A 15,091-nucleotide genomic window follows, 5' to 3' on the forward strand; every position below is an offset into this window, starting at 1 on the left:
CAATGTGATATATTTCTTATTTTTATTGTATTTACAGTGCAGCTCAATAGCCAGTCTCTTGGTGGAATTTAACTCTTTAACTGCTTTATCTTCTAGTTTCTGTTGGATTTGAATATGAAACGTGCCTGGGTCTCATTCTGTGGGAAAAACGTACAGCCATATTGCAAGGGTTTGAACTGGATCCTTCAAACCTCGGTGGTTGGTCTTTGGATAAACAGCATGTACTGAACATAAGGAGTGGTAAGTGTTGTTGCATTAACAATTGCCTCTCTAAAACTGGGTCCCTAAAGATTTTGTCATTAATATACACCATTTTCCATTAAGTTTTGAACTGGTGCCAGCATAAAAACTGCCATTTTCCTGGCCTTCTGTTGATGTTAATTTGTCATGATTAAGTTCGTATCAGAATAAATTCACCAATAACTTCATGAAATATGAAACTTTGGGGGCAATATTGGAGACATAGATATTCACCCATATACTGTATGTCTGGGATATTACTCTGGCCATGGAACTTCTAGATAAGTCCTTTGCGATGTTTATGTTGTCTTATGTTGAATAAAAAGCTAGCCCTGCCTTGCTTTTTTGCTACTGTTTTCAATATTTGAACCCGTATATAAATTAAAATAATCAGGGCTGACCAGAAGTTGTTTACCTTTAGTTATATATATTTATTCACTAATAAGGTAATCATTTAGGAGGAAATATGCAGTCAGTAAATGATTTCAAAGGGTTTTCTAGGAAAACGGGTGTACAGGTATAGAATCCCTTATCCGGAAACCCGATATCCAGAAAGCTCTGAATTACAGAATGGCTGTCTCCCATAGACTCCATTTTATCCAAATAATCCAAATTTTTAAAAATGATTTCCTTTTTCTCTGTAATAATAAAACAGTAGCTTGTACTTGATCCCAACTAAGATATCATTAATCCTTATTGGAAGCAAAACCAGCCTATTGTGTTTATTTAATGTTTAAATGAGTTTCTAGTAGACTTAAGGCATGAAGACCCAAATTACGGAAAGATCCGTTATCCGGAAAACCCCAGGTCCTGAGCATTCTGGATAACAGGTCCCATACCTGTACAACCAAAGGTAGGGTGTTCATGTTGGGAAAGTTTAGTTCCTTCACTTGACTTGTCCATTACAAGAGGAACTCAGGACATTGTCCATTGTTAGGGAACTCTGGAAGAAGTCCTTTACCTGCATCTGCAACCTTGAAATACAGTATGTCTCCTGGGTCTGGTCGATGGCAATCGACTGTGTCATTATCATGCTTGCAAATTAACTAGTGGTGTTAAAATGATGGAGAAAAGAGGTGGCACATGAAAACCTTGTTAATAAAACTCTTTCTTCAGTTAGGTTTGAGCATAAAGCTCTGGATTGCCATGCTAGATTTAATCAAATCTGAGTCCTTTGAATAAATGTAAACTCCAATAAAAGATTGAAAGACAGCTTCTTGCTCCATTAACTCACAAATTGAACAACCCATGATCTGGGCAATTAATAACTGCCAGACCTGCTATAAATATCAAATAGTATTATGAGACCTGTACTGGTATTAGGGCACATGCTTTAAACTAATTTTTATTTGTTCAATGTTTAATACATATAAAAATATATAAAAATACTTTCCTAACAATCACATTAACTTAGTAAACATCTCAAGCTTCTATAAATGCCTCTACATTTTCAAATAGTTTGTATATTTGCCCCAATATAATATAATTTAATGTTTGTGGTTCTATAAAAAGACATCATCTTTGCAATTCTTATCTGCTCTCAAGGAAGGAGTTTGTGTGATAACTGGTGTATACATTTCAGGCTTGAAATAACCTCGATGCTTCCTTTGACCTTTCTACTCAAATAAGACAATTGAGCTAATCTTATGTTTCATTGTTAAGTCAGACATTTTTGTGATCATTATGACATTCTAATGCAATGGTGTCAAAAATAATTGTGGCTTTATGGAATTTTGAGGAGTGACTAATGAATATTTATTGGATTTCTAGGGACATTTAGGTGTTATTCTACTACCCTACTATTTTGACTAAGGGTTTTATTTTCTCAGCTTTTTTATCCAATTATACAAAGAATGTAAATGAATTGTTGATTTTAGTTGTTTCTGTATATTTTCCCCCTCGTCCTAAACTCTTTAATTCTCCAGTTATAGGACGATCAAAAAAATTCTCAGATGTTCCTTTGTAAGCTGCTAGTCACTGGGGTGCTGAAATGTAAAGCATACTTCTGCATTAAAAACCAATTAAATTTGTCTCAATTCACCATTACTGTCATTACTGTTTATCTTGTTAGGAATACTGCACAAAGGAAGTGGAGAAAATCAGTTCCTTTCACAGCAGCCAGCTGTGATCACCAGCATAATGGGGAATGGACGTAGAAGGAGCATCTCCTGTCCAAGCTGCAATGGTCTAGCTGAAGGAAACAAGCTATTGGCTCCCGTTACTCTGGCAGTTGGTATCGACGGAAGCCTCTTTGTTGGAGATGTTAATTACATAAGACGCATCTTTCCCTCCAGAAATGTCACCAGTATTTTGGAGCTTCGGTAAGTTTTTAATCTTGACTTGAAATTTAGGCAGAATGTTTTTATTAATGTGAATTATATAACTGACCTGACACAGCTCAGAACCACTAAGGGTGTTTTATTTTTGTCGTGGAATAAATATACGTTTCGCCACCGGCTAATACGTTTTCAAAAGATTTTTGACGCCTGCAACAATTCCGACACCGGCGACAAGTAAACAGACGCCCAATGCACGTAAAATGTCGCCGCCATCATAAATGTTGCGTAAAATACAAAGGAAATTTTGCGACGAAGTGAAACGGGACAAATTTGCCCATCACTACACTTACTTAGCTCAAGTGAAGGATTAGAAGGAAAAAAACTTCGAATTTCGAATGTTTTTTTTGGCTACTTCGACCATTGAATTGGCTACTTTGACTCTCAACTTCGACTTTGAATCGAACGATTCGAACTAAAAATCGTTCGACTATTCGACCATTCGATAGTCGAAGTACTGTCTCTTTAGGTGCGACCACCTACTTCGCCACTTAAAACCTACCGAGGTACAATGTTAGCCTATGGGGAAGGTCCCCATAGGCTTTCCTAGCTTTTTTGATCGAAGGAAAATCGTTCGATCGATGGATTAAAATCCTTTGAATCATTCGATTCGAAGGATTTAATCGTTCGATCAAATGATTTTTCCTACGATCGTTCGAACGAACGAATTGCGGTAAATCCTTTGACTTCGATATTCGAAGTCGAAGGATTTTACTTCGACGGCCGAATATCGAGGGCTAATTAACCCTCGATATTCAACCCATAGTAAATGTGCCCCTTCAATTAGAGAAATGCTAGTGTGGCAAATCTCAGAAAAAACTCAACCTGTGGGAGAAAAATATTTTAGTGTGAGATTCCTCATTTCTCTAGATTGATTGTGGAAAAAGGGAACAGGTAAGGAGTGAAAAACTTCGACGGCCGAATATCGAGGGTTAATTAACCCTCGATATTTTACCAATAGTAGATGTGCCCCTAAGTTATTGTAAATGTTTCTTTTCTCAAAGCATTTGTGTAAGTTTTATTGAGCAAGAGCTGGAATCAGCTGCTCTTGTTATAGTTCTAATATTTAAGCATAAACACAATTCCAACGCAAACATCTTATGGAATTTAAAGAACTCTAAAATATTGAATTCATTCGCACTGAATAATTCACTAAGGGTACAGTATTTCCACAGATGGGGAAGGCCTTCCGTGTTGATAAAGGAGCAATGTGTTGCTGGCCTCTTCATCAGTGAAGGAGAAAGTGACACTCTGAACAGATGTTTTGAGCTTTGCTAATGTCCTTTGGACTAACAGTGACATTTATCTCTGTCAGACGATGATCCATTAAGCACACATCAGCACATTTCTGTAACAATTACACCAGTGATTTATTCTGCATTGCCCTCTATCAAAATCACTGTTGGCACAGGCATAGGCAAGCAAAGCACGGTATTTTCAGTAGCATTTCTAAAGAGAAAACAGCAAGAAAGAGATGGTATTACTATATGTGGCTTGGGGCCTACTGTAACTGAGGTCCTATGGCAATCACAACAAATGAACCACAACTGCAGCTTTAGAAGGACTGACACTGCAATGCCATTTATTTTTACATATATGAAACAAGTCCTGCTGATGAATTTGTCCCCAAGAAGCTACAAGAACGTTTATCCTTAAAAGAGAAGGAACGTCCTTTTGCACTTGGGGGTGCAAATCTTAGGCACCCGAATGATTGTATTTACTGACTAGAAACCCCGGGCCGATACTCCTATCAGCAGAAAACGACACCGGCCTGGGGGGTTATTTCAGCAAGCACCATGGAGTGATTCTTTTCTGGCTTCTTCTTCCTTCAAATTTAGTGGAGAAGACGCATGCGCAGTAGAAGGAAATAGCCGACTTTTTTAGTAAACGTTTGGCTTTTTGCTGTACTGCACATTTGCAGTTGCGCAAAGAAAGAGGAAAACGTGGTGCTTGCTGGAAGAACCCCGGGCCAGTGCAGTTTTATGCTAATAGGTAGTGATGGGCGAATTTGAGACGTTTCGCTTCGACAAAAAAAAAAAATTCGCGAAACAGCGCCGGCGTGTTGTTTTTGACGCCGGCGCCCGTTTTTGAATTTTTCCGGGCGAATTTTAGCGGGTGTTTCGCAAATTTATTCGCTGGCGGCGAATCGCGCAAAATTGCCCGCGAATTCATGCCTGGCGAATAAATTGCCCATCACTACTAATAGGAGCACCGGCCCAGGGTTTCAGGTACCGTATATACTCGCGTATAAGCCGAGTTTTTCAGCACCCAAAATGTGCTGAAAAACTCTACCTCGGCTTATACGCGGGTCAGCTAAAAAAGGTTGCCGCTTACTCACTGATTGAAGTGTGCAGTGACTCCTCCATGCTGCCCATACTTCTCCCGGCTCGTGGCTTCTTTAGCCCTAAGCCCCTCCCCTCTCAGCTCTCGTCACTCAGTACTCAGTACTGTGTGCGCATTACCATATTGCGCGTAGGAGCGCACAAAAGTTTAGAAGAGTAGCGCTCGAGACGTCGATGAGGTGCGCGCTCACTCTGTGATACGAGCACGCACCTGTACAGGGAGCGGAGGCGCGCGTCTTCTCCCTTTGTGATGTGCCCTGGGACGCTGCAGCCTCGTAATAGGGGGAAAGGAGGCGGCAGTTTACTTCTCCTTTAACCCTCCGTGTAAGTTTGTGAGCTACCATTGTCATTTGAGAGGGAGGACTGATTGACAAGAGCTGAGAGGGGAGGGGCTGGAGCAGAATTAAGCGAGGAGGGGGGAGAAGTATGTGCAGCAGCATGGAGGAGTCAGTGCATGCTTCAGATCAGTGAGTAAGCAGCAACGTTAAAGCTTTAAATTGGCCATGTCCTAAAATAATTTCTCACCCCTAGGCTTATACACGAGTCAATACATTTTTCCAGTTTTCTTAGGTAAATTAGGTACCTCGGCTTATACGCGGGTCGGCTTATACATGAGTATATACGGTAAGTCGATAACATTTGGCACCCCCAAGTGCAAGAACACTTTCCCTCTCCTTTAAGTTTTTATTTAACAAATTCGTCAAGGTTTTTTCCTTTGTTGTGTATTATTTCTATACTACAAACTCCCAACAGAAAACTATCAATTATGTTGCTTTGTTAACTAGATCTATAGCTGCTTAATTATCTGATATTATCTGTACAATCTAAAAAAATATTGTCTCTTGCTTTTACTTGGCTAACTAACTTACTTTTCCTTCTCTTTCTCACTTTGCTTCCCATCTTTTCTCTAAAGAAACAAAGACTTTAAACATAGGTAAGGAAATGGTTTTAAAAAATGACAATCATTTTTTTTTCTTGGCATACTTTGTATAAATGGCTAATCATTGCTGCTAATAATACCCAAACTGATATGGGTTGCTATTTGCAATATTAGCAACTGATCCACTGATCAGGAAAATGTATTATCCATTTGCTAATCCATGTATTGGACACTCCATAAATTAACTTAAAGGGGAACTATTGCAAAAATGAAAATTTAATATAAGCTTGATCATACTGAAATAAGAAACTTTATCAATACAATCAATTAAAAATTCTGCATTGTTTCTGAAATAATCAAGATTATATTCACTATTCCTCTCTCAGCATATGTTTCTCTTCATTCTGTCGTCATGCAGCAGTTGGGTGTCAGATGAAGGATCCAATATACCTTATAGGGGGGGCTCCCTTTCCTAGCAGATGTATTAGAGCTCACTCAAATAACTGATTCCAGTACAAACAAAATGTAACAAAATAACTGCATTTTGCAAAAATTCTGAATGTAGAAAGAAGGGATTTTAATAGAGTGAGCTCTAATACATCTTCTAGGCAAAAGAAGCCCCCCTATAAGATATATTGGATCATTCATCTGACACCCAACTCCTGAATGAAGACAGAATGAGAAGAAATAGATGCTGAGAGAGGAATAGAAGATAAACTTCAGAAACAGATACAGAATTTTTAATTGATTGTATTTAGAAAGTTTATCATTTCAGTATGAGGAAACTTATATTCAATTTAATTTTTGCAATAGTTCCTCTATAATGATATCTTTAGTTTAGCCACCTAGCAGTTCATAAATGGCATTCTCTATACTTATTTATTACATTATCTTTCTAAAGATTAACTTAGATATTGTCCCAAACTGAAATGAAGCTGATATCTATAGAAGTCTTTTATAGGTAAAATATTGAATTGAATTCAATAATATGATATATTCTCTGAGAAAGTAAGCAGTATCTGTTAAGACAGCAAAATAATAAAGATGTCAAACATATAACATTTGCTCACAAATCCTAGATTTTTTTTTCATTAATAGAAATGTGTCATCTTCTATACAATTCTGAAAGCTTCTTTTCTAGGCTGTATTGTATTATTTTACTAAAACCCCTTTTTGATGTATAGTTTAACTGATCAAAGCAATGTTCCATTAAACATCTGTGTCCTGGGCTGTAATTAAAAAAAAACTGACCAGCAAGACTAGAAAATAGTTCAGGTTGAATCAGTTATATTTCACATCAGGGGATCCGAAAATTTCTAATATTTTTTTTTGTAAAATATTCCGATTAAATCCACACTGATTTTTTTCCCTTATTTATCAATACATTTTTCTGAAAATTTTCTGTGTGGGTAAAAACTCGACAAAAGCGTGAAAAAAATCCACAAAATCTTCGGATTATTGCAAAAACCCAGCGAAGATCAGGATATGTTCAGGACTCCTCCCATTGACTTCTGAGTTGAAGTACTTTTTTATTCAGACTTTTAATACCCTCTGGGTATAATAAATTCTGAAAAATTAGATTTTTTTTCCACTAAAAATTTGGTTTTCATAGTTTCTGACTTTAATAAATAACCCCCAGTGAATTTTACACAATCTTTTCGATGTTTTCTTTTTTTCAATAGCTGTCACTTTTTTTTGCAAGAAATAAATTAGCAGATCAGTCTCAAACCTCTAAATTGCTGACCAATTTTTGTTAAACTTTTTCTTTTAAATTAAGGGGCAGATTTATCAAGGGTCGAAGTGAATTCGAGGGAATTTTCAAAGTAAAAAAATTCGGAATTCGAAGTAATTTTTCGGATACTTCGACCATCGAATAGGATACTACGACTTCGACTTCTAATTCGATTAGAAGTAAAATAGTTCGAATATTTGACCATTCGATAATCGAAGGACTGTCTCTTTAGAAAAACTTCAATTAAATACTTTGCCAAATTAAACCTGCCGAAGTGCTATGTTAGCCTATGGGGACCTTCCAGAGCAGTTTTCTAAGTTTTTTGAAGTCGAAGAAAAATCGTTTGATCGTTCGCTGAAATCCTCGAATCATTAGATTTGAAGGATTTAACCGTTCGACCGAGCGATTTTACTCGACCGCAAATGGCCAAATTCAATGTAAAAAAACTTTGGTATTCGAAGTCGAAGGGGCCGATTCATGAAGCTCGAGTGAAGGATTCGAAGTAAAAAAACTTCGAATTTCGAAGGTTTTTTTTGGGCTACTTCGACCATCGATTGGGCTACTTCGACCTTCGACTACGACTTCGAATCGAAGGATTCGAACTAAAAATCGTTCGACTATTCGACCATTCGATAGTCGAAGTACTGCCTCTTTAAAAAAAACTTCGACCCCCTACTTCGGCAGCTAAAAGCTACCGAAGTCAATGTTAGCCTATGGGGAAGGTCCCCATAGGCTTGCCTAAGTTTTTTTGATCAAAGGATATTCCTTCGATCGTTTGATTCGAAGGATTTAATCGTTTGATCGAAGGAATAATCCTTCGATCGTTCGATCGTAGGATTTGCACTAAATCCTTCGACTTCGATATTCGAAGTCGAAGGATTTTAGTTCCTAGTCGAATATCGAGGGTTAATTAACCCTCGATATTCGACCCTTCATACATCTGCCCCGAAGTATTCCAATTCGATGGTCGAATTTCGAGGTATTTTCCACTTCGAAATTCGACCCTTGATAAATCTGCCCCTAATGGTGTACAGATGTTTTCATAGTTGTTTTAATAGGAAAGTATTCATATTCCTTTCCTATATTGATATGCCAACATTTCTAAATCTGGTTTGAATTGTTTTACTTATTGTCTATAATCCACCTTCTATAACCCGTTCAGTTATAGTCATGGATTGTCACTTCCAGAACGGCAGCACCAAAGTAATTTCATGCCCTGGTTGTGTATAGGTTTGTGTTGTACCAGTTAACTGCCATTTTAATGAACAATATTATTTTTGTAAAGCTCTTCGTGCTGTAGTTCTGATACCTACATTATTTACATCTGTTATACTATATTGCTTACTGTGTGACAGGGCAGCTATGAAACCATTGCGTTTATCTGTAAAGTTGATAAAAACAAAAGAACGTGCTATATAAGACTTTCATTTTATCAGTTTAAAAACCAGATCAAATTATTTGGCCCATGTTTCCCTGACTCTTGTGTGTAAACACACTCCTAGAAAAAAAGATCCACATCTGTGCCACTACAGATCAAAAGCAATTATAATCTTGTTCCCTCTTTGAGATTACTGAAAGAAAAGATATCCAACAAGCTTTGACATTCCTTTTGATTTGCTGGCTTTCTCGGAGCTGTGTGTGTAGTTCTAATAGGGATTTATTTAATAACATGTAAATTAAGTTGATAGAACTAATTACTTCTGGGGTTTTTTGTTTTGTTTTGTTTTACAGCAACAACATCGCACACAAGTATTATCTGGCTGTAGACCCTGTGTCAGGTTCTTTATATCTGTCAGACACCAACAGTCGGAGAATATACAAGATCAAATCTCTCACAGCAGCCAAAGATCTCACAACAAACCTAGAAGTCATAGCTGGCAATGGAGAACAGTGCATGCCCTTTGATGAAGCCAGATGTGGTAATGGAGGGAAGGCTGTGGATGCAATCCTGACTAATCCTCGAGGTAAGTAAGAGGAAAATATCATGGTGACATTATGGTGTCTGTCTTGGGACATCAGCTAGGATTGCTCACCTGGATCTCAATTCTGTATTCTAGCTGAAATGTAATTGTTAAATGAAAGAAAAAAAAACCAGAGACATATTTCAAAATGTGAAACCACCATTGTTTGTTTTATCATGGCTAGATTATTAGTATTATTATTATCATCTTATTATATATCACCAACATGTCCAACATGTGTGTTTAGTTCTGTATTTCAACTGGTTAAATGCTTTTATATGTGCTGGTAGGTGGATTAGTGTTCTTTGTAAAAAATGAACATGAAATTCTTGTTTAAACACATTATTCCTTCTGCTGTAATGGGCCGTCCACATCCTGTTGTGTTTCTGGGTTTTTGTTTTTTTTAAAAAAAAAAAAACATTATTTAGCATCTTTTCAGAAAAGCCTCTACTATTACTTAAGTAGCTCCTATTCCTTACTATCGTATTACTATCAGGTACTATTATTTATTCTCATTTTCTAATTTATAATAATTGTCCTCTGTTTGTGTATACATCATGTAACCCATGTACATAAATAAATACAGTACAAAGAATCAAATAAACCCAATCAGACTGCTTTGCCACCAATATGGATTCATGCAGCTCAGTTACGATCTAGTACAAGCTACGGATGTACTATAACAGAGAAAAAGTAAATCATTTTCGAAAAGTAAAATTATTTGCTTATAATACACAAAAGCCATGAATATCCTGTAAATTCTATCCTTATAAACGGTGAGTTCTGATGTCATCAGTGAGTTCTGATGTCATTTCTGTCACATGACTCACTGAAACTTGTGTATTATAATAAATAAAGTACCCCCAGTTGCAAAATATGAGGATATTAGAAGTTACCTTGGAGTTCCATGACCTGTATAAAAACACTCGGCCTTCGGCCTCGTGTTTTTATATGGTCATGAAACTCCTCGGTAACGTATCATATCCTTATATTTTACAAGAGGGGGTACTTTATTCACTATATAATGCACACAATGGGAGATGTTCTTCCCATAATTTGAAGTTCCCAGATAATGGGATTTCCCTACCTGTACTTAATTTTTAAAATGGGTATTTTATACCAAGCAGTAAAATATAATCATTTTCTTTTTCCCTCTAGGTATTGCAGTTGATAAGTATGGGCTAATATACTTTGTCGATGCAACCATGATCCGTAAAGTTGACCAGAATGGAATCATTTCTACTCTGTTAGGTTCCAATGACCTTGCAGCAGGCAGACCATTGAGTTGTGACTCAAGTATGGATATTACTCAGGTAAATTTTTTCAAGTATCAACTAATCTTAGTGCACGACTTAATATTTAGCGAATTTTAAGTATACAGTATAAACCCCATTGTATATTGTATTTGCACAATACAGAGGCTGATTTATGAACATCAATAAATTATAATTATATTATTATAGGGTATTTATCAATTATTTTCCTTTTTGTTAAAACTTTCCAGACTTGAAGATTGGAATATTGCAGGGTGTCCTTCAGAATTCCCCAGATTCATATTTTGGACCTTTACGGTGCCAAAGAACTAAAAATGCCTATTTTTTTCTTTAAATAAAATGGAATGCTTTTGGATAAAAAGAGCATATAAAGGGTCCCAAGCATGGAAAGATATTCAGTAGCTTAATTGGTTTACACGCCCTAAAAAATAGGATTTTACTGGTAAATATTTGATTAGGAAAATATTTTGATGTGGCTGAGAGCAAAATCCAGAGCCTATCCAGCCTGCCATCTGGTAAACTCATTGGACAAAGATTGTCAAACAGCAAGATCTTACGGTACTCTGTATGGCAAAATTAACCATTAAATAATGATACATTTGTTCATTTTGTCAAGGTATGCTGCGTATATAAAAAAAATATAGGTCCCAAAAAGAGATCAGTAACAGAAGAACTTTCACTTTCATGATTTTTATTAAACAAGGGAGTGTATTTGATCCTTGGCATATGAACTTACTGTTATATTTGAAAAAAAGAAATAGGTGTGCTAGTTAAAATAGTTCTCTAATACTTGAAAACCTGTATATACTGTCTTTCTCATTCCTACAAAGCAGAAAGACACGTATACATTTCTTAATGAACTTTTTTAAAAAAAACAGATGAGAAACGAAAATTTTAAACTAATATTACTCTTGAAAAATATCTGTCTACCGGGTTTTCTATATGTCAAAGGATATGTCTAAATGTAATGGAAATGGAAAGCCACTAAAATGTTCTAAAAGTATGGCATTAAACTATTCTCTGGGTAGAATATGTTTTACTAAAAACATATAGTGAAAAAAGTGATCACATAGTGGATCAGAAATATCTTTATAACACATCCAACTCAGCAAGGCCATATAACTATGATTGAAATATTTTACAGGTTCGCATGGAATGGCCAACAGACCTTGCAGTGAATCCAATGGATAATTCTCTATATGTGCTGGAAAACAATGTTATATTACGTATTACAGAAAATCACCAAGTCAGCATCATAGCCGGACGTCCAATGCATTGTCAGGTACCGGGGATAGACTATTCTCTTAGCAAACTGGCTATTCATTCTGCACTTGAGTCTGCAAGTGCTATAGCTGTATCACACACTGGGATACTTTACATTGCAGAGACGAATGAAAAGAAAATTAATCGCATCCGCCAAGTAACAACCAATGGTGAAATATCTCTTTTAGCCGGAGCACCTTCTGACTGCAACTGCAAAGATGATGTCAACTGCAACTGTTATGCTGGTGATGATGGCTATGCCACAGATGCCTTTCTAAACTCACCAACATCCTTAGCATTGGCTCCCGATGGCACAGTGTACATTGCTGACCTTGGGAATATACGTATTAGAGCTGTTCTTCAAAACAAACCCGTGCTTACTTCATTTAATCAGTATGAGGTGGCATCCCCTGGAGAGCAGGAGTTGTATATCTTCAATGCCAATGGAATTCATCAGTATACACAAAGCCTTGTTACAGGAGAATACTTATACAATTTCACCTACAGTACTGAAAACGATGTGTCAGAAGTAACAGACAACAGTGGAAACTCCTTAAAAATTCGGAGAGACGCTAATGGCAATCCGCGTCACATTTTAATGCCAGACAATCAGATTATGACTCTGACTCTAACTGCCAATGGTGGTCTAAAGTCCGTTTCAACACAAAGTCTAGAACTAGCCTTGATGACATATGATGGAAACAGTGGCCTTTTGACAACAAAAAGTGATGAGACTGGATGGACAACATTCTATGAGTAAGTACAAAGTGGTCTAATGACATGTTGTTAATAAGATTGGCTGATCTATTTATACATGTTGCCATAACTTTCCTCCAGTTGTTTTCAGAGATTTCTTTTTTGTTTCGTGGTGTCTAAAGAAAAGCCTCATTTAATGAATAGATGGGACATTACATCGTTTGAAAAGCCTGGTTGCCACACAATCTTCTTAAAAGCATAATGCTTAAAGTGAGACAACAAAGTGCTGGTTCAGAAAATGGCAAAATCAGGTGTCCTACTTCCTGTCTGTAACTAAAAGTTTGTATCGCCTCAGTATATTATCATTATATATATAACCCTAATATATATATATATACAAAAAAAATCGTAGGATGCCTCCTGCACTCACTTATCTTGGTTGTTGCCCTGGTGCTAACAGAATATATGTATAAAAGTAGAATGAAAGCTGTTGCCCAACAGTAATTATTTATTGTTTCACAAATCGACTTTTCGACCCTCATTGGGGCCTTTGGGTCGAAAGTCGATTTGTGAAACAATAAATAATTACTTTTTTTGCAAGACCCTGTTGTGCAACAGCTTTCATTTTACTTATATATATATATATATATATATATATATATATATATATATATATATATATATATATATATATATATATATATATATAATACACAAAAGTCATGAATATCTTGTAAATTATATCCTTATAGATGGTGAGTTCTGATGTCATCAGTTATAAACAGTGAGTTCTGATGTCATTTCTGTCACATGACTCACTGAAATTTGTGTATTATAATAAATAAAGTACCCCCAGTTGCAAAATATGAGGATATTAGAAGTTACCTCCTCAGAGTTCCATGACCTGTATAAAAACAGCCGTTTTATATGGTCATGAAACTCCTCTGTAACTTATAATATATATATATATATATTACACAAAAGCCATGAATATCTTGTAAATTATATCCTTATAAACGGTGAGTTCTGATGTCATCAGTTATAAACGGTGAGTTCTGATGTCATTTCTGTCACGACTCACTGAAATTTGTGTATTATAATAAATAAAGTACCCCCAGTTGCAAAATATGAGGATATTAGAAGTTACCTCGGAGTTTCATGACCTGTATAAAAACACTCGGCCTTCGGCCTCGTGCTTTTATATGGTCATGAAACTCCTTGGTAACTTATAATATCCTTATATTTTACAAGAGGGGGTACTTTATTCACTATATATATCTCCGAAAGTAGGCATGCACTAACAAATCTTATGAAAAATTAAAGAGGTGTTTATTCAACAACAAAAAACTGCTAACGTTTCGGGTAGTACTCTAACCTTTCTCAAAGTGCAATACACATGCAAAAGCCAACCATTTAAACACTCGGTGGCGGGAAAGGAGGCCAATGACGTCATTATGTCAGTGTGGGTGGATGAAAAAAGAAATAATATTATACATAAAAGCAAAAAATCGGTATCACACAGACAGTCAAATAAATGTGAATAGTGAGAAATAAACCGGCAACAGTGTAGCAATATGTACAGGGCTAATACACTATATTGCTCAATATGTCTCCATATTCAGTAACAATCATCAGTGCTTAAATTAAATGAGGTACAGAGATCAGACCAGTCCCTGTAATATAAGCTATCTCGCATAACCCTGTATTCCCTCACTTGCTTAACACCATCCAAGCCCTTCTTAAAGCTATCTAATGTATCAGCCTGTACAACTGATTCAGATGGCACTTGAGAATGTTGAGATCCAACTAGCGGCTCAAGTCAGTGGTGTTGTTAGGACCTATGATCATGGCAACGAATACTTGAATCATATCAAGCACCAACCAATGTGGTAATAAAGCTAATGGACAGTACTGGTATGTGACTATGAAGGGATTGGGTAAAATGCAGTACCAGTCGGGTTACTACCTAGTTGGGCAGGTATACATAAAGATCGAAAGAAGAGAAAAGCTCTCTCTCTCTCTCTCTCTCTCTCTCTCTCTCTCTATAGAGAGAGAGAGAGAAGGTATCCCAATCACAGATGCACTATCTTTCTTATTGGTCCATTGGACATTCTCAATCCATGTACAAAAGTTAGCTTAAAAAAACCTAACATTTGGGGGCTGATTCACTATGGGTCGAATATCGGGGTTAATTAACCCTCAATATTCGACTAGGAATTGAAATCCTTCGACTTCGAATATCGAAGTTGAAGGATTTAGCGCAGAAAATTCGATCGAACGATCAAGGACTATTCCTTCAAACGAACGATTAAATCCTCGAATCGAACGATTCGAAGGATTTTAATCCAACGATCGAAGGAATATCCT

General features: G+C 36.5%; 1 protein-coding gene across 2 annotated transcripts in view; it reads left to right on the forward strand.

Annotated features, from left to right (window-relative positions):
* Positions 1-15,091, forward strand: part of LOC108712409 (teneurin-2) — a 1,104,728-nt gene that overhangs the window by 1,031,404 nt on the left and 58,233 nt on the right. For both annotated transcript variants that reach the window (XM_041588750.1, XM_041588751.1), the window contains 6 exons: positions 97-240; positions 2,312-2,561; positions 5,832-5,852; positions 9,262-9,494; positions 10,650-10,804; positions 11,910-12,784. In XM_041588750.1, coding sequence (XP_041444684.1) covers positions 97-240; positions 2,312-2,561; positions 5,832-5,852; positions 9,262-9,494; positions 10,650-10,804; positions 11,910-12,784 — 1,678 coding nt within the window. The remainder of the gene's footprint in view (positions 1-96; positions 241-2,311; positions 2,562-5,831; positions 5,853-9,261; positions 9,495-10,649; positions 10,805-11,909; positions 12,785-15,091) is intronic.

This window comes from Xenopus laevis, chromosome 3S (assembly GCF_017654675.1).
Source record: "Xenopus laevis strain J_2021 chromosome 3S, Xenopus_laevis_v10.1, whole genome shotgun sequence".
Classification (NCBI taxonomy): Eukaryota; Metazoa; Chordata; class Amphibia; order Anura; family Pipidae; genus Xenopus; species Xenopus laevis.